This window comes from Tupaia chinensis, unplaced genomic scaffold (assembly GCF_000334495.1).
Source record: "Tupaia chinensis unplaced genomic scaffold, TupChi_1.0 Scaffold141247_1, whole genome shotgun sequence".
Lineage (NCBI taxonomy): Eukaryota > Metazoa > Chordata > Mammalia > Scandentia > Tupaiidae > Tupaia > Tupaia belangeri.
Window position 1 is genome coordinate 78,679 of NW_006201110.1, and position 27,055 is coordinate 105,733.

Sequence of the window (27,055 nt, forward strand, 5' to 3'; positions counted from 1 at the left end):
ACATGACCGACTGTGGTTTGAGTCCTGGACTTGGCGGCTTGTTTTCTCACTCCCCAGCCCCACTCTGTTCCTCTCTGGTAAAATTAAAATTAGTCAATAAATCATTTTTTTTTGTAGAGGTTTTCGCTATATGGAGCAAGCGCTCGCCAGACAGAGAGAGACATAGAGACAGAAAGCGAGAAATCACCCCCCAGGGGGGGATGGTCATGCCACAATCCCTTTTCCTCCATTCTCCTCTCGGGATCTTGGGCACACACGCACACAGCGCGTTTTAAGCCACCGGGTCGGGGATGCGAACCGCGGTCGACTACGTGGGAGTCCAGCGACATAGCCATTACGCTAACTGCTGGTTCCCAATAAATCAAAATTTTAAAGTTAAAATAATTCTTTAAAAAATGGAGGAGAAGGGATTGCAGCATGGCCATCCCCCCGGGGTGGGTGATGTCTTGCTTTCTGTCTCTCTGGCAAGTGTATGCACCCCATAGCACAAGTCTCTCAAACAAAAAAACTTCTATAACAATCCAGTCTGCTTGTGTTTTCTCTGTACTTCCCATGTCCTCAGGGTGGACAGAATGAGGGGACACATCTCTGCATGGGTTCTGAGGGGAGACAAGGGCAGCATCTGCCTTGGCACGTCAGAAAATGCTGACACATACTGTGCGGCTGTGTCCTTGCTCCTCTGAGGCCCACCGCGTCACGAGTATGTGCGTGTTGCCGTCCTGGATTTCCCAGTATTTGCCTGCCTAGCTCACCTCTGCTAGCATTCGGCAAGCTCCTTGGGCACAGGGAATCTTACTCACTATATCCGCACGGCAGCTGGCACCAGCAGGTGCTCGTAATGACTGTCGACTGGGTGAATGCACGATACCAGGCCAGTGGCTGGCATAGTGACGCGGTGCTGGGCATTCAGTGAGACCCGTGGCTGCCCACTGTACAGATGCTCAGGGAACCCGTGTTCTTCCCTCCATCATGCGTCCCGGGGCTGAAGATAGGTTGGAGGGGCCCAGAGAAAGAGAAGCCAGTGAACGTGTAAATGTGGGATCGAGCCGTTACATTGTAGAAGGAAATGCCTCCAGCCATGTAGTCCAGGAAGATGCCCACGCGCCTGGGGGGCTCCCTCATCCGCAGGCGGGTTGGAGGAAAGGTAGACACCTGGTACTCGTTCCGCTTCGTCATCATCACCACCCAGTAGCCGTTCTCTGGTGTCAGCGTCATGCTCCCCTTCCTGCTTGTGGGTGCCCTGCAGACTCCCAGGACCCACGCGGTCTTGTCTCCAACCTCCACCTCCCAGTAATGGCGGCCGGAGAGGAAGCTTGGAGAGCCCAGGGCAATGATGCAGCTGTTGAATCTCTCGGGGCGATCAGGCAGCCGGTCCCACTTGCTTCCAAGTCTCACGCTCTTCAGGTCATCAGAGAAGATGAGGTTGGGGTGGGCGGTTTCTGCATCCAGCGTCACATTAACTGCAGAGGGAATTTGAATACCTTGCTGGGGGCTCATGGTAACTTCCCACAGGGGTCTCCCTGCTGCTGGAGGCAGAGACAGGGCCACTCTCCTAGGATGTGAGGGACAGCACAGGGACTCAGCAGGCCAAGGCTGTCATCTTGGTCTGGACACTCACCAGCATGTGCCTGAGCGCCAATCAGTTCCGGAACTGCAGGGAAAAGAAGTCCTGAGTGAGCCCATTAGGAGGGCTGAGTTACGCTGTTCCCACAATGAGAGACGAAGAGCCCCTGCCCAGGCCCTCCCAGGCATCCAGGCCTGCAGGGGAGACTGTGATCTAATGAGTTAACTCAGCCAGGCACAGAGGACTGGGCACAGCTGCGGGGTCTGCTGTGCCCTTCCTCCTGCCCAGCGTTGGGTTCACTCTCAAATAGGGCCGCGAATCAACAGCCTAAGGGCCATCACAAGAACCTGTCAGTATACCCGACCACCACCCTACTCACCATTGAACGTTTCCAATTCCGAACGCAGCGTTTCTAAGGGAAAAGGAAGCAGAGAGAGGTCAGAGTTAGGTCCTGGCTGAGGCTGATGGCACGGTAGGAAAGGCCGAGGGAGCCGGAGAAGGGCTGTGCGGGGGCTCTGGGACACATGGGCCTTGGAGCGGGTGTGCAGGTGCCGCCCAGCTTTCCCACACCTTCCTACCTGAGAAGTTCTTCATACTCTTCTCCAAAAACTCTGATTTCTGGTAGAGCAGGTGGATCTTCTCTTTTACCTCTGGAGGGGTGGTCCACGACTCAGGGACAGTCACCATCTTGGCCCTAGAGACAAAACACTGTTGATCAAAGAAAGCTGGAGCATGGAGTGGCCAGAGTGTCTGTGAACAGGAAGTGAGATGCATTCTCCACAAGGCCACCCAGCCCCACCAGGGCCGTGCAAAGACAACTCCTCCCTGGGCTCAGGGTTCCAGACACTGCTCTTTAACTTTGCCATGGGTTGGCATGTGCTGGGAGCTTTAACAAACACTGATGTCAAACCGCAGTGAATTTTTATTTTGTTTCATTTGTAATTTTTGCTATAGGTTGTTTGCACTTACTGGACACAAACAGAGAAAGGGAGAGGAAAGGCAAGAAAGCACACATCGCGAGGGATGGCCATGCCACAATCCCTTATCCTTTCTCCTCTCAGGGTTTTGGGCATACATGTTCAGTGTGTTTTTCAAGCCACCGGGTCTAAAATCTGAGCTGCATGATTGGCCACGTGGAACCCAGCCACCTCACCACCATGCCATCAGCTACCCCACATGAGTTTTAATAGTGGCCTTGACATGGGGCTGATACTACCTGCCAGATTTTGCATGCCAACTATACCCTCCTAGTCTTTTTCTTTCCATTGAAATAAAACTGATAATAAATGAGAATGAAAAACGAAATGAAATATCACTTTACACCCTCTAGGGTATCAATTACAACAGAAAATAAGTGTTGGAGAGGATAGGAAGAAATTGGACCCTTGTGCATTGCTGGCAGGAATAGAAAGTGAGGCTGACACCGCGGGAAGCGCCACTGTGAGTCCTTACCGAACTAATTACAGTATATGCCCCAGTGAAAGCAAGGTCTGTGTTTGTGGCATTATTCACAAAAGGGCCATCCCATTGTTAAAGGGAGCCACATCCCACAAAACCGACCATGGTTCAAGTCCTGACCCTGGCAGCCTGAAAAAACACAGTAGGCATATGTGCCTGTGTGCCCCAGATCCTGACAGGGTGGAGAGGAGAAGGGGTTGCAGTGTGACCATGCCCCCATCGAGGGGTGCTTTTTCTCTCTTCCCCTCCCCATTTCCTAGAGGGTGCATTCCCTCTGGCAAAAAGAAAAAAGAAAAAAATCACAATAGCTAAAATATAGACACAATCCAAATATCCATGAACAGATAAACAAAACACGCTGAGTACATATGATGAGCTATTATTCAGCCATTAAAAGAAACAAAATCAGGATACACGGTATAGCTTGGGTGGAGACATGGAAGACATTATGCTGAGTGAAATTGCAGTCACGAGAAGGAAAATGCTGCGCCGTTCTATTCCTGTGAGGGTCCCAGGAGGCAAACCCATAGACACAGGCAGGAGAGTGGAAGTTGTCAGAGGCGTGGTGAGGGAGGGCGGGATTGGCTACCAGTACTGAACTTTGGAAGGGTGAGAAAACTCCAGGGATAGATGGAGGTGATGGTCACCCAACATCGTGAATATTCTTAATGCCACTGAACTCAATGTATGTTTGAAAATGGTTAAAATGGGGACTAGCAGTTGGCGTATTGACTATGTTGCTGGACTCCCATGTAGTTAACCGTGGTTCAAGTCCCAGACCTGGTGGCTTAAACTCACACCGGGTGCTTGTGCATGCATGCCCAAGATCCTGAAAGGAGAATGGAGGAGAAGGGATTGTGGCGTGGCCATTCCCTCTGGGGGGCGATTTCTCGCTTTCTGTCTCTCTTTTTCTCTCTGTCTTTCTGGCGAGCACACGTGCCCTATAGCAAAAACCTCTCAAAAAAAAAATTAAAATGGTTCTATGTTATTTATATTTTACCACAAAAACAAAAAAAGGCTTTAAGAACACCTGCTAAAATGGACCAGCCAGGTGGCATGGAAAGTAAGACAGCTGAATCCCACATGGCTGACTGGTTCGAGTCCCGGACCCAGCAGCTTGGAAAATACACCAGGCGCAACGCCCCAAATCTCAAGAGGACAAGGGATTATGATGTGGCCATTTCCCCACTGGGAGATGATGTCTCACTTTCTTTCTCTCTCTCTTTGTCTCATTGGGAAGCATATGCACCATATAGAAAGAAAGAAGGAGGGAAGAAAAGTAGGAAGGAGGATGAGAGAGAGAGAAAGAAAACCCCGCTACTACCTGGCTCCCACCCCCAGAGATTCAGATTGAACTGATATGCACCTGGCCTGGACATCTGGAGTTTGTAAGGCTCTAGGTGATGCTAACGCTCAGTTCCCTCTGTGCCTGCCCTCCCCTGCCTACCGGGAACTCCCGAGACTCCCGGAGAGCACGCCCTTCCCCAAGGCCACTAGCAGCTCTGCCAGGCAATGTTCACAAAGCAAGTTGCATGGGACCGTCTTGGGCCAGCAGGACGGGCTGAGCCCACTCTTCCCAGCCTTCAACCATGCCGCCCTCCTGACCGAGATCCCACACTCCCGACACAACCAAAAAGGCCTCAGGAAGCTGCTAGAAATGAGAAGTTCGGGATCATCTTCCTAGGACTGTCTCCCCCAAGTGCTCCCTGGGAGACCACCCAGGACACACCACGGATCGCCGTACCTGTGCAAAGTGACTCCAACGTCCTAGGAGAGAAAAGAGGAAAGCTCTCCATTACATCTCCCAGGACTGCAGGGCCTCCTGGCCCCTCTTGGCCCCTCCTGGCTCCCGGACGCCCACCTGCTCCCTGCCTTTGCCAGGGCTCCCAGCCCAGGTGTCACCAGTGGAAGCCCCCCTCCTGGATCCAAACTCTAATCAGCTGAGGTCCCAGTCCCACCGGGCCCAGACCTACAGTGGAACCCTGTCAAGTCCTGCTCATCTCTTCTGGGGACAATATCAGGGGTCCCCTGGATGCCAGGTCACCCTGGGCTCCCAAGAGACCTCACCGAAGGGGTCTGGGTACCAGAGACAAGGGGCTCACCAAGGCCACACCACCCAGGTCCCAGGGGCCTTCCCCACTGGCTCAGGCACAGCCGATGGCAGTGCTGGCCACTGAGCCGTGCTAAGAGGCAGTGGGCAGGGGAGATCCAGGCCAGGTCTACTCACCTGCACAAGCTCCCACTCCGGCTGGCCCTGCTTGGCCTCCAGCTCCCCAATCAGCTTGTCCAGAAGGGCGATGTCCCGGGACACTCGGGCGCCGTACTTCTCCCTGGCCTGGCTGATGGTCTGGCCCAGCTCCCCCAACCAGGACACAAAGAGCTGCTCCTGCTGCTCCAGGAACCGGCACAGCTGCTCCAGTTGGCACCGGATCCTCTGCTTCTGGGTTTCCGTTTGCCTCTGGGAGAAGGAACAGATGGGCATGTATGTCCAGGGAGTCTCTAGAAGCCCACCTCCTGGGTTCCAGAGAAGACAGCAATATTGGCTGGAACCTTCCAGAACAGACTGCAAGTGGTGGGGGATAGCTCTTGGAAAACACCCTTAAACCTGGTGGTGTGGGTTCAGTTGTATCCCCACCAAGATTCCGATGTTGATGCCCTTACTCCTTAAGTCCTCAGAGTGTGGCCCTAGTTGGAGATAGGGACCTCGTAGGTGCAGTGCACTAAGATGGGGTTGCTCTGGGACTAGCCCCTAATCCAAAGGACTGTGTCCTTATACAACAGGAAATTTGGAAGCAGAGACCTAGAATATTGTGTGAAGAGGGGCAGAAAACACAGCCCTCTGTGGACGCTGTGACACCCCTCCCCCATAGCCCCTGGAAGGAACTGACCCTGGCAGCCCACTGTGATTTTGGACTTCGGGCCTCAAACTGTGAAACAATACATTTACATCACTTAAGTCACTTAATTCGTGGTCCCACAGGACACTAAGACACTCAGTGTCACCTTCTCTCTTCCTTGAAAGCCAGTGTGGCATGAAGCCTGGGGACACCAATGGATGCGGTATGCCACCACATTGTGCTCCGAGCCCCAGTGCTGGCTCACGGAAGGTTCTCAAGAGTGGTGCTGGATGGAGGTGGTCAGTCCAGGTGAATGTGGGCCAGCTTGACTCCCACTGTGGTCACATGGTGGCCAGACACTTGCTCTCCTACCACCTTCTGGTGGCCCCTAGGAAGCAGCTGCAGAGGCACAGTGACCCCAACACACCTTTTCCTTCCTCCCTCAGACCAAGACTGGGATTGAGAGTCTTGTCAGTTTTGGTTCAAAAAGACAGGAGTAACTCCTTCGTTCTTTTGAACCAAAAACATGTCATCTTTTGCTGTTGTCATCGTTGCTGGTGACATTGACTAATTTTATACACACACATGCATATATATATATATATATGTAATTTTTTTTAGTAGACAGGTCAGTTAACTTGTTCAGTGGCCTATACTCTAAAACTGTCTGATAATTTTACTCATCATTAAATGTGTCTAAGCATTTGAGCAAGAAAACAGCATAGTGAAGACCACATGCTTTTCCTAGTATACTCCATCTAGAGGCAAAAAAAGTCCAATCGGTCCATCTCGTGACTGCGATATTTGTGACATTCAGGTAAGAGAAGGATCTACCACATCTCTCCATCGAAAGTATACACTGTGGGCCCAGCAGTTGGCGTGGTTAGGGGTGCGGACTCCCACATGGCCGACCACGGTTTGAGTTCCAGACTTGGCATCTCACTTTCTCTCTCTCTCTGTCCCTCTCTGGTCAAATTAAAATAAATAAATAAATAAATAAATAAGTTCAATAAAATAATTCTTTGAAAAAAAAAAGAAAGTATACATTGTATGGGGACCAGCAGGTCGTGTAATGGTTACATCACTGGACTGCTACATAGTAGACTGTGGTTTGAGTCCCAGATTCGGTGACTTAAAACTCACACCTGGCGCTTGTGCGTGCATGCCCAAAATCCCTAGAGGAGAATGGAGGAGAAGGGATTGTGGCATGGCCACCCCCCCGGGGGGCGATTTCTCGCTTTCTGTCTCTCTGTCTCTGTTTCTGGGGAGCACATGCTCCCTGTAGCAAAAATCTCTCTCAAAAAAGAAAGTATACATTGTCTCCTTTATAATCACTAAGTAGCTTGGGGGAATGGTGCTTTGAGCTCCTGTAAAGGTGCTGCTCTCTAGCAATCTTCTCTAGAAATGTCAGCTTCTGTTGATCTCAGTCTTGCTGGCCATTACACCGGTGTTGTATAATGGAACAATCTCGAATTCAGTCATTGTCTCCATGTGCATTACTGGGTTTCTGTGGTAAAGAAGAGCTTGCCCTCCCTTGCAATTAGAGAATTTTTTGACTGTGGAAAGGAGAAGGAGGAGAGAACCCCATGTTATTGTGACCCTTGGGTCCTGCTCCCCAAGATATCAGGGTCTCTGCTCACTTTCAGCGCCCTCCTTCTTTCTGCTGGTGTGAGCAGGCCAGGACTGGCCACAGGACGCCCATGGCCTTACCAGGAAGTTCGCCATGTTCTTATCCCCCTGGGCTCTCTGCTCCTCTCCAGATTTTCTCAGCTCCTTCAGATGCTCCAGCTGCTTCTGAATTTGCTCCTGGAGAAAGACACACACTGAGAAGCTGACAGTCAGCTCCTGCGTCTTAGCTGGTGCCAAGTTTTAGAGGGAAGCTTTGTTTCTGGGAGCAAAGCAAAGGGTGCTGCAGGTGAGAACATGAGGAGCCCTCAGGAAGGACGAAGAGTGAGTCCATCTCCAGGGAAATCAGCGCTAGGGAGCGAGCCCTGGTCCCAGCCATACCTGAGCCGACCTCTGAGCATCGTAAGCCGGTACATCCCCTCTCTGCCGGCCCGTTGGTATTGTCCCTGCCATTTACATCCCAGGAGTCCTGGCTAGTGCACCATGACAGAGTTGGGGAAAGAAAGCAAAGCTGGATGTGTCCAAGTGCCTGCAGAGTAGACCTGGCTGGAGCACCTACCTTGTATTCCAGGGCAGCCTCCTCAATGGGGCGCACCTGGTGCCCTCGGTGCTCCTGGCTCAGCCTGCAGATGAGGCAGATGGGCTCCCTGTCATCCTCACAGAAGAGCAGCTGCACCTGCTTCATGTGGCGCTGACACTGTGGCAGGGGCTGGGGACTGAGGTCTCTGGGGCTCCCTTTTGCGAGTGAGGCCTGGCACCGAAGGCAGATGGTTGAGTGGCTGCCCGAGGTCTCGGGGTCTCCAGAAGTGATGGGGCAGCTGCAGGAATTGTGCATGCAAGTACCACCAGCCGGGTCTCCTTCTTGGGCATGGCAAAGGGAACATGCAGCCTCGTCTGGTGGCCTCCCTGGGGACAAGGCAGTGCAAAAATCTCCTGACTGGCAACTCAAGATGTTTCTGTTCTGTTTTTGTTTTGTTTAATTTGCTAGAGGGTGCATGTGCTTGCCAGAGAGGGATGGAGGGAAAGAAAGAGAAAAAGAACCCTCCACGGGGATGTCACACCACAATCTTTCCTCCTCTATTTCTCCTGTTAGGATTTTGGGCACACATACACACGTTTCTGGCTTGTTTTTCAAGTTGCTGGGTCTGGGACTCAGGCCATGGGGTCAGCCCTTTGGGATCCAGCCACCTTAACTGCCATGCCAGTGGCTGGCTCCCAGGGTGTCTATGAAGAAGGGCCGCACAGCACAGCGGAGAGCCATACCTGGGACTCGGGCGCTCTCAGAGTCTGGCCGTGTCTCGCTTGCTCTCTCCGGCTCCAGTGCAGCGAGGCAGCTAACATGCCCTGGGTGCGAGAGCCAAGGGCGACATCTCAGGAGTGTGACCTCGAGATGGGAAGTCCCAGACATTTATTCTAGTGGAAGATTCAGGGCCCTTTGCGGTAAACCCTATGCTTCTCTCCTGCATAGACACAGATCCGGAGGGTGTAAAAGAAAAAGACGTTCTGCCCAGTGTTTACCTTGCCAATGAAAAGCAGCCGAGGCGCCAGGGCGTACCGTGTAACACAACCGTGCCCACATGGGGAAGGCCCTGGGTTGGCACCTCGGGTCCTCCCTGAGCACACTAGCCACACACACATCCCCGATCCAGGACGAAGGAGGTCGGGTGTGGATCATGATGTGAAGACCTTACTGGGGGTGCCGCTCTCTCTCTCTCTCTTTCTCTCATGGAAGAAATAAACTAAAAAGAAAAAACACAAAACCCTAGGCTGCCCATAATTCAGGTGGGCGCTTCCAGACGACAGTGACTTTTGTGCCTGACTGGCGAGCATTTAGGAAGTGTGTGTGCAGTGATGGAGCACACGGACCACCGCTCACACCCAGGCTCAGCGAGCACAAAGCGTAGAGACGAACTGACGTCACAACGAGCAGGAGTGAGCCGCCATCCCAGCTGAGCGGCCTGAGTCATGCATGCAAAAGAGGAACCCACTTCTGTGTTGCTTAAGCTGCTACTGCTGTGGGGTTTCTGTTATTAACAACTTAGCATGCTGCTAATGACCATCTCACCAGTGAAAGAGACCAGGAGTTTAGCCGACAGGTCCTCCTCCCTGCCCAAAGAAAGGCCAATGGTAGAACCTGGGCCCTGTGACAGGCATGATACCAGGTCATTGTGAAAAGCAGGTATTTTTATCTAGTCTAAATTCTCAGCCTGGGGCCCGTGAAGCCTTTGGGCTTTAAAGGAAGACTTCAAGCATCCGAAGAACTAACTGCAAGATGAGGCAACGCTTTGCAAAGGTGCATGTGCACATGTGCAATTTTCAGTCTTACCCTGCGTCCATACCCTAAGCAAAGCAATCCCAGGAGGCACCTGGGTACCCAGTGATACACCTAGAGCAGGGAGGAAAGAAATGCAGGGAGCACTAGTTCCAGGCACCACTCCAAAGGGATGCTGGGATTCTGGAGCCAAGTCGTCCCTTACCTGAAGTCTCCCACAGCACACCACGCACCAGCTGCTTGGAGGCCTCAGGGGCCCCTGGTTCCCCGGGGTCTCTTTCCTCCCCTTGTGCTGTGAATTGCTCTTCTCCAGCCAAGGAAATGCTGGAAGGTGAGTTCTGGAACACACCATTCTCCAGACCTGTGGAGTGTTCTAGATTTTTGGAGCCTTTCTCCAGAGCCACAATAGTCCCTGCAACTCCAGCCCTCGGCTCCCTGGGGGTGGCCACGAGATCTGGACTGGCACTTCTGGTGTCCTGCAGGGTCAAAAGAGCTTTCGACCCGGGCAGTTCTTTCTCTCCCGGAGAAATGGTCAGTTCAAGACTTTTGGGTCGCTTCTTTCCTGAAGGTAGGTCGACTTCCAATTTCCTGGCCTCTTTCCTTCCCAGGGAACCATTAGCCAAGCCCTGGAGCCTCCCGGCAGAGCTGGCGTTCCTGCGGAGACTGGCGCTCACCAGGCTCTCCTTCTCCCCCTGCGGCTTGCCCAGGGTTGGGCTTCTCCTACAGAGCAGAGCTGCGTTCTTTGGCCATGGCTTGCCCTGGGCGTCTAGGCCCTCCAAGACCTTCTGTTCTCTCCGTTTGCTCTGGGTCTTCTTCTGGGACCCCTTCCCGGCCTCCAGCTGGCCGCACAGCAGGCTGGCTGCTCCATCACCTCTGGGACCATCTACTATCTTCAGGCTTTTTTGTTTATTTTCCCCAGAGGAACAAGACACTGCAGAACTGTCTGTGCCACCACCATCCTGCGTCAGATACTCTGAAATGACAATCAGACGTGAAGGCATGAACCTGTCCCCTACAGTGGGTAATTGGGGTAAGGGAGAGCAGAGAGCATCCCTCGAATTAGAGAATTTTAAGTTCAGAACATTCTAAACAGCAGGGAATTACCATTAAGTAAGAGGGGTCAGCTGGTGGCATGGAGTTTAAGATGCTGGTTCCCACATGGCCAACTGTGCAGTTCAAGTCCTGGACCTAGTGGCTTGAAAATCACGCTGGGTGCATGTGCTTACATGCCCAAAATTTCAAGAGGAGAAGGAAGGAGAAGGAGCTGTGGCAAGGCCATCCCCCTTGGGGGCAATTTCTCACTTCCCCCCTCTCTGTCTCCTCCTCTCTGGCAGTGCACATGCCCTATAGCTAAGCTAAAACAAACAAACAAACAAACAAAAAACAAAAAAACACAAAAAACTATTTGCTACATATTTCTCAAGTAGTACTTTTTTTTTCTTTGAGAGGTTTTTGCTATAGGGCGCATGCGCTTGCCAGACAGAGAGAGACAGAGAAAGCGAGAAATTACCCCCCAGGGGGGATGGTCACGCCGCAATCCCTTCTCCTCCATTCTCCTCTCGGGATCTTGGGCACGAACGCACACGCGCCCGGCGTGAGTTTTAAGCCACTGGGTCCAGGACATGAACTGTGGTCGACTACGTGGGAGTCCAGCGACATAGCCATTATGCTAACTGCTGGTCCCTCAAGTAGTACTTTTCAAACTTTTTAAATAGGAGAATTTGTTTCAAACACACAGAACTCCAAAAACATAAAACAAAAACTCCAACTAATTGGCATACATTTATATATATTTATAGATTGACAAAATTCCTTTTTTTAAAGAGATTTTTTTGCTATAGTGTTTGTGCATTCTCCAGAGAGACAGAGAAAAAGTGAGAAATCACCCTTTAGGGTGTATGGCAATGCCACAACCCCTTCTCCTCCATTCTACTCTTGGGATTTGGGGCATGTACACACCCTCGCTTGGCGTGGTTTTCAAGCTGCCAGGTCTAAGGCTTGAACCATTGTCAACCATTTGGGAGTCCAGCACCTTAACCACTATGCAACATGCTGGCCCCAACATTCAGTTTTTTAAAAGTTTTTATTTTTATACTTCCTCCATGAGTCACAGAGACAGGTACCCCCAATGGTGTCCCCACCCCTTGATCCAGCCTCAGTGTCAGCCAGACCTGCCCTGTCGGGGGTGCTGGCATGTTCAGGAAGGTCTCCGGGCAGGTACCTGGAACTCTTTTGTATAGGTGAGCCTCAAGGGAACTGTACCTGAACCCCAAATTCAATTATTATAAAGTCAATAAAGAAGATTTAAGATATTTGATTGGCACAAAAATTTGAAATGATGGGTTATAAAAGACAGTTAAGGGACCAGCAATTGGAGTAATGGCTACATGGAGTTGCTGGACTCCTATGTAGTCGACTGCAGTTCGAGTACCAGACCCGGTGGGTTAAACTCATGCCAGGTGCGTGCCCAAAATCCCAAGAGGAGAATGAAGGAGAAAGGAGTGCGGCGTGACCATCCCCCCAAAGGGTGATTTCTCACTTTCTGTCTGTCTCTCTGTCTTTCTGGTGAGCACATGCACCCTATAGCAAAAACTTCTAAAAAAAAATAAGAGAGAGAGAGAGAGAGAGACAGTTAAAACCTTAGAAACAAATTTATTTCTGGAGACCAGCAGATGGCATAATGGTTATGTTGCTGGACTCCCATGTAGTCCACCACAGTTCAAGGCCCAGACCCAGCGACTTAAAAGTCACAGCAGATGCATGGGCACACATGCCCAAAATCCAGAGAGAATGGAGGAGAAGGGATTACGGCATGGGTATGCCCTCTTGAGGGGTGATTTCTCACTTTCTGTCTCTCTCTGTCTCTCCAGTGAGTCCACATACTCTATAGCAAAAATCTCTCTTAAAAAAAAAGAGAAAGAGGGACCAGCAGTTAGTGTAATGGCTATGTCGCTGGACTCCCATGTAGTCAACTGCGGTTCGAGTCCCAGACCTGGTGGCTTAAACTCACGCCGGGTACATGTGCGTGCGTGCGTGCCCAAGATCCTGAGAGGAGAATGGAGAAGGGATTGTGGCATGGTCATCCCCCCTGGGGGATGATTTCGAAAAAGTTTAAAAAAAAAAGAGAAAGAAATTAATTTATTTCTGTATCTTTCTTTGATTGCATGAGTTAAAGAAAATCCTAATTCACATGGCTAGGTAAGTTTAAAATGTTTTTTTTTGGGGGGGAATGATTTATTATTATTATTTCTTTAATTTGCTACAGGACACATTCACCCACAAGAGACAGTCAGTGAAAGAGATAGAAAGCGAGTTGCCAGGTCCAGGACTCAAACCATGTCAGCCCTGTGGGAGTCCAGCGCCTTCACCTCCACACCACTTACTGGCCCGTGTTGTTTTTTCTTTTAGAAAAACAGCTTGCCTGGAAATTTCAGCATACTATTTAACAGAAATGACAGGAAAGACTTGGGACCAGGGGATGGTGTAATGGTTACGTCGCTGAACTCCCACATACTCAACCACGGTTTAAGTCCCCGACCTCGCGGCTTAAAACTTACACCATGTGCGTGTGTGCCCAAAATCTCAAGAGGAGATTGGAGGAGAAGGGCTTACATGTGGCCATCTCCCTTAGGGGGGCGATTTCTCACTTTCTGTCTCTCTCTCTCTAAAAAAAAAAAAAAAAAAAAAAAGAAAGAAAGAAATGACAGAAAAATCTTTATTCCGGGTCTGCATAAAAAGGACTTCAATAACTTCATGAGTGGGACCAGCAGGTGGCTTGGTGGTGAAGAGTGCTGGACTCCCACATGGCCAACTGTGGTTCGAGTCCTGGAGAAGAGTGAGAGAAAGAGAGAGAGAGAGAAAGCCATCAGGTCCAGGACTCAAACCACTGTAGGTCATGTGGTAATCCAGCACCCTTAACCACCATGCCACCTTCTGGCCCCTAGGGACATCATTTTCAAATCACTGCTCTTTAGTAAAGGAATGAAGATAGTCTGTAATTAGCAACTTAATTTTTGTTTTGAAGAAGCTTTTATTAAAATGACTTTAAAGTTATTTAAAACTGTTTCCTGTTGACTTCTAGGAAAAATTTAAGTTACCAAAACTGGTTTAAGAACCAGTAAAGGGAACCAGCAGTTAGCGTAATGGCTATGTCGCTGGACTCCCACATAGTCGACCGCGGTTCGTGTCCCGGACCCGGTGGCTTAAAACTCACGCCGGGCGCGTGTGCGTGCGTGCCCAAGATCCCGAGAGGAGAATGGAGGAGAAGGGATTGCGGCGTGACCATCCCCCCTGGGGGGTGATTTCTCGCTTTCTGTCTCTATGTCTCTCTCTGTCTGTCTGGCGAGTGCACGCGCCCTACAGTGAAAATCTCTCCAAAAAAAAAAAAAAATACAAGAACCAGTAAAAAACCCCAAGATGCAAATAACCTGATTTTAGAAGTAAAAAACAGTAATTTAAATATTTTAGTCATTGGGGACCAGCAGGTGCATGGAGGTTAAGGCACTTGATCCCACATGGCCAACAGCAGGGTATGAGTCCCAAACCCAGGGTCTTGATGAAACATGTTGGATGCATGTGTATACCAAAAATCCCAAGAGAAGGGAGGAGAAGGGATTGCAGCATGACCATCAGTCCCAATTCACTTTCTCTGTCTCTCTCTCTCTGTCTCTCTCTGGAGAGTGCATGTGCCCTATTTAAAAAAAACAAAAAACAAAAACTGGAGGCCAAGAGGTGGTGTGGTGGTTAAGGTGCTGGACTCCCACATGGCTGACTGCGGTTCAAGTCCTAAACCTGGCAGCCTGGTTTCTCACTTCCCCCCTCTCTCTCTCTTTATCTGATGAGTGTGTGTGCCTGTAGAAAAAATTTAAGAACAATAATAATGAATAAATAATAATATAATGAAAAAAACCTGAAAAACAAAAGACTCGTATTTATCAAATGTTACCAGACTTGGGTTATGGTTTAAATTCTATTACACTTTCAGTAAGTAGAGAGTTTTTATGTTATTTAAACTGTTCTACCTCATAGAAATACCTGGAAGTATTTATGTAGTCTTAAAATCTGGAAAGATAAGAAAAATTCAAATACCACAGAGTGTTTTTTTAAAAATCTGGCCAAATATTAGATACCCCATAAATCTCCAAAAGGAAAAAAAAAGTCTTTAAAAGCAGAGATCAGGGCCAGTCCCATAGTCTAGTGGTTAAGGAAGCTAGATCCCACATGGCTGACCTGGGTTTGAATCCTGGCTTCATCTTGCAAAACACACAGGGTACCCGTGCATGCCCCGAATTGTGACAGGATGGAGAAATGGAGGAGATGTTAGTGTGGCCACAGCCCACTGGGGGTGCTTTCCCGCCCCTCTCCCTCTCTGTCTGGCACATGCACACCGTCTGGCAATTAAAAACGTTACCTTAAGACTGTCGTATAAGGTGTCTATGAGACAAAACGAATGTCTTATTTAGATTTGGGTTCCACCCCAAGATATCTCATTATATATATATGTAAATATCCCCAAATCAGGGGAAAAAAAACCCCAAAAACTCCAAAACATCTAAACATTAAATAAAGGAGACTCAATCTAGACTTGTTTGCATATGAGCATTAATCACAAAAAAGCGAAGAATTCCCTAGGAACAGGTTCTCCAGCCCAGCCTCCAGATCCTGACCTGCAGGCAGATTCTTGGCCTTTTCATTTTTGTAAGCCCTTAGGAGCTTTAGGGAACCTTACTGACCCAACTCCAAAGGCAGGAGTGGATGTGCCTGACTGAAGTCCCAGGGGTCGTGGTAGACCCCGGACTCCTAACCCTCGAGCTGGAGTGCACTGGTCTGAGCGTATGCTCCCTCTTACAGAGTAGCCAGCAGTCAGTGTGGGGGAGGGACAGAGCATGGGACTACTTACCCTGGCTTATCACCCTGTCAAGCTCCTCTGCCAAGAGGCGCTGGTTGATGCCCCGCAGGACCTGCAATGTCAGCCGCACCGCATACTCCTCCCCGTAGTGGGTGACCAGCAGGGAGGCCAGCTTCACTGGCCTGGCTGTCTGGAGCTGGCCTCGGGGAATCCGTGAGTGCTCCTTCTCCAGGCTGGTGTTCTGCAGCTTGAACTTGAATTTCTCAAAGTCGTAGGGCACCAGCTCCTCCAGGGTGAAGAGCAGACTGTCACTAAGAGTCTTGGCCATGACTCTGACCAGGAGTGGTCAGAGCCAGCGTCCGGCCCCTGGCAGGAGGCAAAAGCCTCTGTCCTGGAGCCCTAAGGGTGAGCAAGAAGAGGCAGCTTGTGAAATAACGGAAAAAGCACAGGAAATGCTTGATGCTTTGGTGGGAACTGAGAGTGAGGGTCAGAGTGTGTCACTGCTGCGTCTTCTGGTGCACGAGCTTCTCCAGCTGGGAAGGTGCACTGCTGTAGCAGTCCTGCAGCCCCCAGAATACAGCTCTCCCTCCACTCTGGACTCCAGGGAAGTGGGCAAGTCTGAGGTCTGGGTCTGGGGATGGATTCCTCCCAGGACACATGTGTGGCAGAGAGGCAGGTGGGGACAGATCTCCTGCTGGCCCTCACAGGATAGGCCCATGCTGGGGCCTAGCCCCTCTGGCCAGCTGCCGTCTGCCAGCCTCTGGGGGCTTTATTGTCCCCTAGAGCCAATGGCAGGGCCAATGGGTAAACAACAAACACAGCTCCGCAAGCTTAGCTTTTCTCTGCCCAAGGAGGCAGGCGAGGCTGGAAGGCCAGGGTACGAGACCTAGTGCCACCCCTGTTGCCACAGTTCCAGTTGTCAGATCCTTCCCACAACATGAAGGCCTAGACTGGAGCTGACCCAGCCCTGGCTCCAGGCCAGCACCCTCTCCACCCAATTCACCAAACATCTGCTCTAGACCTGGTGCCGGGGATAAAGGCACAGGTGTCCCTGGAGCTCACAGCCCAGGCCATGCCCTGGAGGGGCTCTGAAGAGAACGGCAATAACCTGCAGGGGAGCTGACATGTATCTTCTTGTATACTCTGACCTTTTTCTTTCGGTTTTTGTCATAGGGCGTGTGTGTTCACCAGAGAGAGGGCAAGTGGGAGATCACCCCCGATGGGTGGCCATGCCGCAGTTCTTTCTCCTTCACTTTCCTCCTAGGATTTTGGGCATGCATGCACATGCACCCAGCATGATTTTCAAGCTGCCAGGTTCAGACTCAAACCACAGTCAGCCATGTGGGAGTCCAATGTCTTAAATACCATGACACCTGCTAACTCTGTGTGTACTCTGAGTTTATCCCAACTTTTTGTTCTGAAATTTTTCTTTATCTTTTGAATTGTTTATTTTATTTTATTTATTATAATTATTTGATCTTGCTATAAGACACACTTGGTCACCAGAGAGAGAGAGAGAGAGAGAGAAAGCAAGCCACCAGGTCTGGGCCTTGAACCGCATTCAGCTATGTAGGAGTTTAGTGCCTTAACCACCACTATTTTGAAATTTTTCCATGAACACTTGAATATTCTTTATCTAGAGTCACCATTTTTACATTTTGCAACGTTTTCTGTCTCTCTCTTTTTCTTTCTCACGCATGCACACACCAAGTTTGGTAATAAATGGAAAACATTATCACATAGCATTCTGAACATCCTAAACGCCAAGAGTGAATATACAAGGGAATTATTTCAAATAATCACAATACAGCGGTCACGCCTGAGAGACGTAACGTTGTCATAATACGACATCGGTTCATAAGACGTTTTCCCAATTGTCCTAATAATGTCCTTTAGTTTGGGGCTTTTTTTATTTCCCAGCCCAGAGTGCAGAACATATTTTGCTTTTTATGGTCCATCTCTATGTTCGCCTTTTATCTACAACATGCTCCCTCTTCCTCAGCCTTGATTTCTCTCCAGTTACTAGTTTTCAAAAGGTCCAATGTGGGGGCTAGCAGGTGGCATGGAGGTTAAGGTGCTGGATCCCACATGGCTACTGTGCAGTTATGCCAGGCACATGTGTGTGCGTGCCTAAAATCCTGAGAGGAGAATGGAGGAGATGGGATTGCATGTGGCCATCTATCTGGAGAGTGATTTCTCACCTCCCCTCTCTCTGTGTCTCTCCAGCAAGTGCATGTGCCCTAGAGCAAAAACCTAAGAGAAAAAAAGTCCAATCTAAGCAGACTTCTCTTCAATTTAGATTTGTGTGATTATTTCCTTATCATTAGACTGCGTGTAAGTCTCCAGGCAGCCTTGTGGTCTCTCCATTGTAAAGGACATTTTTTCCTTTGCAATTAATGAGTGAGCTGAGTGTGTGGGACTGTCACTCGCTCCCACAGTCTTTCACACAGTAGTTTCAGTATTCATTGAGGATGCCCTCCTATATCAATGATTACAGTGATGGTTGCAAAACAGCGATATTTCTATCATTAGCTGGCATTATTTGCATATCTTGGTATAAACTTTCTGCCCTCCCCAAGACATTTTTGGTTTAAAGATGTTTTCTTGATAATATGGGAGAACTTCAAATAGTTCATGTCAAAGTGGACTCGAAGAACGCATTTATTTTGGTGCAAAGACAATTAAATCCGGGCAGCAGGCAGCATGGTGTAAGGCGCGGGATCTCACGTGGCCAACTCGGTGGTTTGAGTTCCAGACCGGATGGCTTGAAAACCACGCTGAGTGTGTTTGTGAGTGTGCCCACAATCCCTGGAGGAGAACAGAGGGGAAGGGGTAGCCGTCTTCACTGCAGGCTGACTTCTCGCCTTCTCTCTACCCCTCTGTCCTCTTCAGTGAGTGCAAATGCCCTGTAACAACAACAAAATAAAAACTAAAATAAAAATAGAAGTCTGCACAGTTTTTTCATAATACGCATTTTCTGTGAACTCTTTGAAGAACTTCCCTTCCACCCTCTTTCACAATTCACCCTTCAGCAGTGCCTCTGTACAGGGCCACTTGCTTTGCAAACATTATCTTCTAAAATTTCTGTAGCCTCCCTGCGAGGCTGGGTTATCACCTTCACGTATAGCCAGGAATGTGTGGCTCAGGCCTAGCCCAGAGCCAGGACCCAGACTCACTGTAGGTCAGCATTTCAGGACCTTGACTCCCTGCAGGGTGACGAGTTAGTATCGTACTACTCACCGCTGACGTGATTTCACTTTTTCAGCTAACCCATGAGACGCAGCGCAGCCACTCCCAGAGGTCACTAGCAACGTTCTGGCTCCTGGCAAGCAAACGACCCTGTAGGCCAGCCGCCAGGAGTCAAGGCTTCCAGGGTTCTGGTAGGTGGACTACACATTGTCTCACTGATCTACCTCTTATAGTCACAGAGTACTCAGTGCTTTTCGTTTGCTTATCTCTAGATTCTGCTGAAGAAAGAACTCCCAGACCCAGGATCTCCTACGAAGTAGATGAACCCAAATGCGTATGTGGGGCGCAGACAGCAGATGGGCCGTGTTGGTGCAGAAAAGTGTTCACTGAGGCCTTGCTGAAACCAGCGCCTGTCCCAGACTCCAGAAGGTGGTGACTCAGCACCTCCAGCAGGCTCTCCCCTCTGAATGGAGAAAGGCAGGAGCTACAGGTTCCTGGGGTCCCTGATCCTGCCTCTCCTGGTCAGGAAACTCTGCACTGAGACGAAAGCACCAGTGACAGAATTGGGTAGGCAACGGGACTTTCCAGTTCAAAGCAGGATATTTCACAATTGCAACAACATCTTTTGCAACAGGGGCAATTCTGAGGCAGGGATTTCTGGAAGGCAGTGTTTTGACGCCACCAGGCCCTTCTATGTCAATACTCACAAAGTTTTTGGTCTTTTGAGGATCTGGTGACTGTTCTTTTTTTAATTGTGTGTTTATTTATTTTAACCTTTTTTTTTCTTTTTTAAAGGAAAATTTAATTTAATTTAATTCAATTTGACCAGAGAGAAACAAAGAAAGAGAGAGAGAAAGGGAGAGTGAAAAAGCAAACCACCAGGTTAAGGACTTGAACTGCAGTCAGCCATATGGGCGTCCAACATCTTAACCACATGCCACCTGCTGGCCCCCCTTTTTTCTTTTCTTTTCTTTTTAAAAGAGATTTTTGCTATAAGGTGCATGCACTCACCAGAGAAACAGAGACAGACAGACAGACAGAAAACGAGAAATCACCTCCCAGAGGGGATGGTCATGGCAATCCCTTCTCTTCCACTTTCCTCTCGGGATCTTAATATGTATGCACACATGCCCAGTGTGAGTTTTAAGCTGCCAGGTCCAGGACTCGAACAGCAATCTATTATGTGGGAGTCCAGTGACATAACCATTACACCATGTGCTGGTTCCTATTTTAACATTTATTTATTTATTTATTTATTGTGATTGTCAAGCCACCTGGTCTGGGACTCGAATCTAGCACCTTAACCACCATGCCACCTGCTGGCCCCTCCAGTGATTGTTTTCAGAATGAAGAATTGCAAAAGTCAGATTTCCAGCCTTGCAATGTGTCTTGAGTGTTTAAGGATGAAAGGAGTGCCATGAACTCTTCTTTCTTGGGTCTCTGCCACCCATGTGTGACTGTATTTGGGGATGCCATAAATCTAAACCCGACTCTGCTCTTATTTTCATTGCAATATGCCATCCATACTGGCATTTATTTTTTGGTTATTAGGGGTTTAGCTTTTTTTTAAAATTTTTAAATTTTTAAATTAAGACCAAGAGAGACAAACAGAAAACGAGAAATCACCCCCCAGGGGGTATGCCCCCACCACAAGCCCCTACCGCAATCCATTCTCCTGGGATTTTGGGCATGCATGCACACGTGCGGGGTGTGAATTTTAAGCCCCTGAGTCCAGGACTCCAACTGCGGTCGACTATATGGGAAACCACTGACATAACCATTTCACCATCTGCTGGTCCTTCTGTGTCTAAAAATTTTTTTGCATGGGAACCAGCAGTTAGCATAATGGCTCTGTCGCTGGACTCCCATGTAGTCGACCGCGGTTTGCGTCCTGGACCTGGTGGCTTCAAACTCACGCCGGGCGTGTGTGTGTGCGTGCCCAAGATCCCGAGAGGAGAATGGAGGAAAAGGGATTGCAGTGTGACCATCCCCCCTGGGGGGTGATTTCTTGCTTTCTGTTTCTATGTCTCTGTCTGTCTGGTGAGTGCACGTGCCCTATAGCAAAAATTTCTCAAAAATAATTTTTTTTTGCATGTGTCTAAATTTTATTTTTTTTTAACTTTGTTCTATCACTATTTATAGGGACTCAGCTATCAGCCAGGCTTCGGCATCCATTCCCTTACTGCCAAAGGGCCTACGGGCTGCCCGCAAAATAGGAAACCTTTATTGATGCTTGCCTGGAAGGCAAATGCTCCCCTTGAGGTTCTACTTACTTATGTCTCCCAGAGGGTCTTCCCAGGGCTGTTTTCTTTTCCTTTTTTAAAGAATTATTTAATTTTATTTATTCATTCATTTATTTTAATTTGGCCAAAGAGAGATACAGAGCGCGAGAGAGAGAGAAGGTGAGAAAGCAAGCCACTAGATCTGGGACTCAAACCGTTGTTGGCTATGTGAGAGTGGGAGCAGTGCCTTAACCACCTGCTGGTCCCCATTCCAACCCTGTTTTCAAACTGTTTGAGTCTGGATGTTGCATGAAACAGCGAAAAACACGGGATGAAAAGTTTCAGTGGGGCCAGCAGATGATGTGGTGGTTAAGGCACTGCTCCCACATGGCCAAATGCAGTTCAAGTCCCAGATCCTGCGGCTTAAGAATCACACCCCGCCTGCATGCCCCAAATTCAGCTTGAAAGTCACACTCTGCTTGAGTGCCCCAAATCCCGAGAGAATGGGGAAAGGATTGCAGCATGGCCATCCTCCCAGGTAGTGATTTCTCACTTTCTTTCTGTGTGTCTGTCTCCAGGAGCGCACGCACCCTATGGCAAAAGCAATAGGAAAAAGAGGGAAAGAAAGGAAAGAAAGGAAAGAGAGAAAGAGAGAAAGAGGGAGGGAGGAGGAAGGAAGGAAGGAAGGAAGGAAGGAAGGAAGGAAGGAAGGAAGGAAGGAAGGAAGGAAGGAAAAAAAAAGAAAAGAAAAGAAAAGAAAAGAAAAGAAAAGAAAAGAAAAGAAAAGAAAAGAAAAGAAAAGAAAAGAAAAGAAAAGAAAAGAAAAGAAAAGAAAAGAAAAGAAAAGAAAAGAAAAGAAAAGAAAAGAAAAGAAAAGAAAAGAAAAAAAGAGATTTAGTGGCTGCCTGACTTGGGCAAGCTAACTGACTTCCCTGAGCTTTCCTTTCCTGTCTGACCGGTGGGTTGCTTTCCGGAATTCAGAGAGAACGTATGCGTATGAGCCTGGCACTACGGGGTGACTGCCAGCTTCATCCTTCGTGTCCCTAAGCCTAGAATGTTTGTCAGAGGCACAACCCGTGGAGATGTGGAAGTGTCGGCCGCCGACCCCACCGGCGGGGACGGACACCCGCACAACCACCCTCGGGAACTGCAGACGGAACGCTACTGCCGAGGGTCGAGAGAGCCGCGGGAAGCTCGACCGACCCCAGGAACGACCGCCGCAAGACGCGCTCCCCAGCCACGCGCACAGGCTCAGGCCCCTCTCAGAACTACATTTCCCAGGGGCCCTCGCGAGCACGCGAAGCCAATCAGAGAGCTGGTGGGCGGGCTCCCCGCGGCCAGAGTTTCCCAGAGGGCGTCGTCGGGCTGACTGGCAGCCCAGGAGCTCCCGCAGCTGTTGGGCCTGACGCTCGCTCGCCCGCGCAGGCAAGGAGGCTCTGCCGCCGCAGGTGTTGCGGGCACAGCACCGGGAGTGCGCGCGTCCCGGGCGGCCCGAGATTCGGGGAATGGAGTCCCGGGATGTGCTGAACCCGTCGGTCTCCAGAGCCTGTTGACCTCCTTTCCCATTTTACCGCAAATAACCTGGCAGTTACGGAACCAGGGGCGAACATGGGAATGACAGGCGAGATCCCGGCCCCAAAGCGCCGGCCTCCTGGAGTGCAGAGGGAAGGGAGGATATAAATAGGGACACAGTACTTTCCGGTTATGACGAGGGTGTGAGACGAAGGTCATTCCACAAGAGCTCTGCCGTTCCCCACAGATGCGGCCGATTGAAGAAGCTAGAACAAATGTGCTCGGACTCCGCGGACTTCGCTCGGAACCCTGGAGTACAGATCCTACAACTTCTGTTTCATCTTTCTGTGGGGAAAATGTAGTAAATTGCTATGTCAGAGGCACGTCTCTTGGAGACAGAAGGGGAACCCCGACCCACATTGTCACCTCCAGGTACAGAATACAGCACAAGCATATACAATTCTTATTTCAGGGGGTCTGTGGGCTTCCGGAAGCCCACCAGCGGGTGCCTAGTAGGGACCTCTAGGCGTAGATTCCCAGCTACAGCCAGAACAGCTACTCCTTTTTAACTGATTTCCATATTAGACCTTCAGAAATACTTCCTTTGATCCAAGTCTGCAGCCTGCTATAGCTTGAAGGTGCCCCCCCATTAAAGTAGTAAAATTGGGTTGTATTAAGAGGGTGGAAACTCAGTCCACTATGGGGTGGGAAAGTGAGGCCTTTGAGGGGTGATTTAGATTACATAAAGTCATCAGAGTGGGGCTCCTGAGTGAATTTCCGGAGATGCCCTTTCTGAGAGGGAAGGAGACAGGCACACAGACTTGCTCTGCCTCACCATGGGATGCCCTTCGCTGTCAGGACTTGTGCGTTCCCACCAGCAAGAATATCCTCATCAGATGTGGCTTCTTGACCTGAGGCCTCCCAAAACTGTGGGCTAAATAAGCCCCTACTCTTTATAAATCACTTGGCCTATGGTATTCAGTTGTTAGCAACAGAAAAGTGGACTGACATACAGCCCCTAAAAAGGTTATAGTACCCAGGTAGACAGAATATTTCTCCAATTTCAACATCCTATTTAGGTCTTACCAGCAGTTAGTGTAATGGCTATGTCGCTGGACTCCCACGTAGTCGACAGCGGTTCGCGTCTCGGACCCGGTGGCTTAAATCTCACGCCGGGCGCGTGTGCGTGCGTGCCCAAGATCCCGAGAGGAGAATGGAGGAGAAGGGATTGCGGCGTGACCATCCCCCCTGGGGGGTGATTTCTCGCTTTCTGTCTCTATGTCTCTGTCTGTCTGGCGAGCGCACGCGCCCTATAGCGAAAACTTCTCCAAAAAAAATAAACAAACAAACATCCTATTTAGGTCTTAACCACCGACTGCTGTCTTTAGGTAAACATAATCAGATTGTGTTCACCTGCGTAGTTAGTGTAAGAGACACTTAAGTCCTTGTTATCCTTCTGGAACAGTCCTCTGCCTGCTACGTTTGTATGTACATGCCCCGGAAACAGCTTAAGTGTCTATCACTAGAGGACTTGCTGAGCACGCTTTGGAAAGTCCATGCCATGGACTGCACTGCAGCCTTTGCAAACAATGCAGTGGACCTCCGTGTGCCAGTGTACAAACAGCTGCCACATGTTATTAAGTGAAAAGTGTGTTTTCAGTACAATGTGGATTTTATGATCCCATGTTCATAAGTAATAGGAACATACCGTTAAAATTTAAAAATCTGGGACCAGCAGTTAGCGTAATGGCTATGTCACTAGACTCCCATGTAGTTGACTATGGTTCGAGTCCTGGACCCGGTAACTTAAACTCATGCCAGGCACGTGTGCATGCGTGCCCAAGATCCCGAGAGGAGAATGTAGGAAAAGGGATTGCGGCGTGGCGTGGCCATCCCACCCCTGGGGGGTGATTTCTCGCTTTGTCTCTATGTCTCTCTCTGTCTGGCGAGCACATGCGTCCTATAGCAAAAAAAAAAAAAAAAAAAAATCTCCAAAAAAAAAAAAAAAAAACCAAAAAAAAACACCGGCCTTACAAGGGGGTGGGAAAAAAAAAATCTGGGCCTGGCCTTCTAATCTAGTGGTTAGGGAACTGGATCTCACATGACTGGCAGTGATTCAAATCTCAGCCCTGTGCCTTGAAAAAGCATGTGTGGGGAACCAGCAGTTAGCGTAATGGGTATGTCGCTGGACTCCCACGTAGTGGACCGCGGTTCGCGTCCCGGACCCGGTGGCTTAAAACTCACGCTGGGCGCGTGTGCGTGCGTGCCCAAGATCCCGAGAGGAGAATGGAGGAGAAGGGACTGCGGCATGACCATCCCCCCTGGGGGGTGATTTCTCGCTTTCTGTCTCTATGTCTCTCTCTGTCTGTCTGGCAAGCGCACGCACCCTATAGTGAAAATCTCTCCAAAAAAAAAAAAAAAAGAAAGAAAAAGCATGTATGTGTGTCCCAAAGCCCAACAGGATGGAGAAATGGAGGAGAAGGGATTCCCCCCCACCCCATGTTTCTCTTTGGCAAGCATGCACACCCTCTGTCATTAAAAATAAAATTATATCTGAAGGAAGATACAAGAAGTAAGATAATAAGCTAAATGTTAGAGGAGGAATTTCATGTTTTGCTCCATTACTTTTACATCAAAAAGTAAAAACAAAACTCATTAACTGGGCCAGCCAGCGACATGGTGGTTAAGGTGGCTGGATCCCAAATGGCCGACTATGCAGTCCTGAACCTGATGTTTTGAAACACATTCTGGCACCTGTGTGTGCTCAAAATCCTGAAAGGAGGGAGAAACAGAAGAGACGGATTGCAGCATGACCATCTTCTACTGGGGATGCTTTCTCATTTTCCCAATCTCTGTTTCTCTCTGTCTCTCTCCAGCAAGTACACATACCCTATGGCAAAAACCTTTAAAAATATATATGTATGTATATTTTTATAACAATATACATGTAAATGGAAACAAAAAGAGTCTATACAAATATGTGTGCTAATATATATTTACTTTATTCAAATGATGACATTTAAAACCCAAGGGGAAAAGATGGCTTAATGATTTTGAGACTGTAGACAAGCCAGGTGGAAATTACAGGCTCTGTCTCATACCATAAATGAAAAGTAAACTCCAGATAAATTCAAGAAATATAAAATGTAACATCTGGATTTTTTTAATAATCTTGCAGTGAGGAAGATCTTTTCTAATAAAGACAAAAAAGAGAGAGAGAGAGAGAGAGAGAGAGAGAGAAAGGAACAGTAACCCCAAGAACCACTTAAAATTCAAATAGAAAACTGTAAAACTTCAGTATGAGAAAAGTAGCTTTGTGCATAGTTAAAATATGATAAAATATTTGTATATACAGTCATAGCCAGAACGTTAGGCACTCTTCAAGTTTTTACTGCTCAAAAGATATAAACAGGCAATTCACAGAAGAAACATAGCTACCAAACATGAAAAGATGTTCAATCTTCAAGTAATCAGACAAATGACCATTAGGCCAGAGAAATATAATTTTTCACCCATTATATTGGCATACATTAAGAAGGGTGATAAACCCAACTTTATTCAGTATGCAGAAATATAGGCACTTTCATACCCTGTGGTAGGACTTAAATTTGTAGAACATTTTTGGAAAGCAATTTGCCAAAAATTTTCAAAATTGGGTCCAGCAGATGGCATAGTGTTTATGTCACTGGACTCCCACATGGCTGACCGCGGTTCTAGTCCCAGACCCAGAGGCCTGAAACACACCAGGTGCATGTGCATGCATGTCCGAAATCCCAGAGGAGAATGGAGCTGCGATTGTGGCATGGCCATCCCCCCCCCGGGGGGTGATTCTGTCTCTCTCTCTGTCTCTCCAGCAAGCTCACATATAGCAAAAATCTCTCTAAATTTTTTTCCCCAAGTCAATAGTGCACAGGGGCCAGCAGGTGGCTTGATGCTTAAGGCTCTGGATTCCCAGATGGTCGATTACGGTTCATATCCCAGATCCTGCAGCTTGAAAAAATCATGTGTGTGTGCATGCCCGAAATCTCAAGAAGAGAATGGAGAAGGGATTGTGGTGTGGCCAACCCCCCTGAATGATTTCTCACTTCTCCTCTCTCTGTCTCTCTCCGGCGAGCACACATACTCTATGGAAAAATAATAATAATAATAATGCACAAGTCCTTTGATTCAGTTATTCTATTTCTAGGACTCTCTCCTTAGAAAGCATCAAACGTACACAAACATGTATGCCTGAGGTCTTCATTGAAGTACTGGTTATTAAAGCAAAAGAACTGGGAATGGACCAGTGGTGGGGCAGTGCTGAAATGTGATGCTCAGCCGAGGAAGACCCACATGGAAAGTTGCGAGTTCTTGCCTGACGACCTCTCTGAGGCATCTATGTGCCTGGTTGAAGCTGGGCATGGATTGTGGCATTAAGACCCTTTCAGGGGTGCTGTGTCTCTGTCTCTCTGACTCATGGAACGAATAAGCTTCCTCCCCCCCCCCATTGGAAACAATCTCAATGTATTCGACATTAGCAGAGCGTCC

The 27,055-nt window shown here is 48.9% G+C and overlaps 1 protein-coding gene across 2 annotated transcripts; it reads right to left on the minus strand.

The window, feature by feature from the left end:
- Positions 1-403: 403 nt before the first annotated feature.
- MEFV (MEFV innate immunity regulator, pyrin) lies at positions 404-16,009 on the minus strand. Of its 2 annotated transcripts, XM_006163007.3 has the most exons (11): positions 15,657-16,009; positions 9,963-10,730; positions 8,749-8,829; positions 8,045-8,391; positions 7,570-7,665; positions 5,250-5,480; positions 4,767-4,789; positions 2,143-2,258; positions 1,944-1,976; positions 1,619-1,651; positions 404-1,460 (listed from the first exon to the last, which is right to left on the minus strand). In XM_006163007.3, exons 1-11 carry the CDS (start codon positions 15,931-15,933, stop codon positions 907-909), a joined length of 2,559 nt encoding a protein of 852 aa, XP_006163069.1. In that variant the 5' UTR covers positions 15,934-16,009; the 3' UTR covers positions 404-906. The 2 variants fall into 2 exon arrangements, with proteins under 2 accessions (XP_006163069.1, XP_027621947.1); XM_027766146.1 differs by lacking the exon at positions 8,749-8,829.
- Between the last annotated feature and the right edge of the window lie 11,046 nt (positions 16,010-27,055).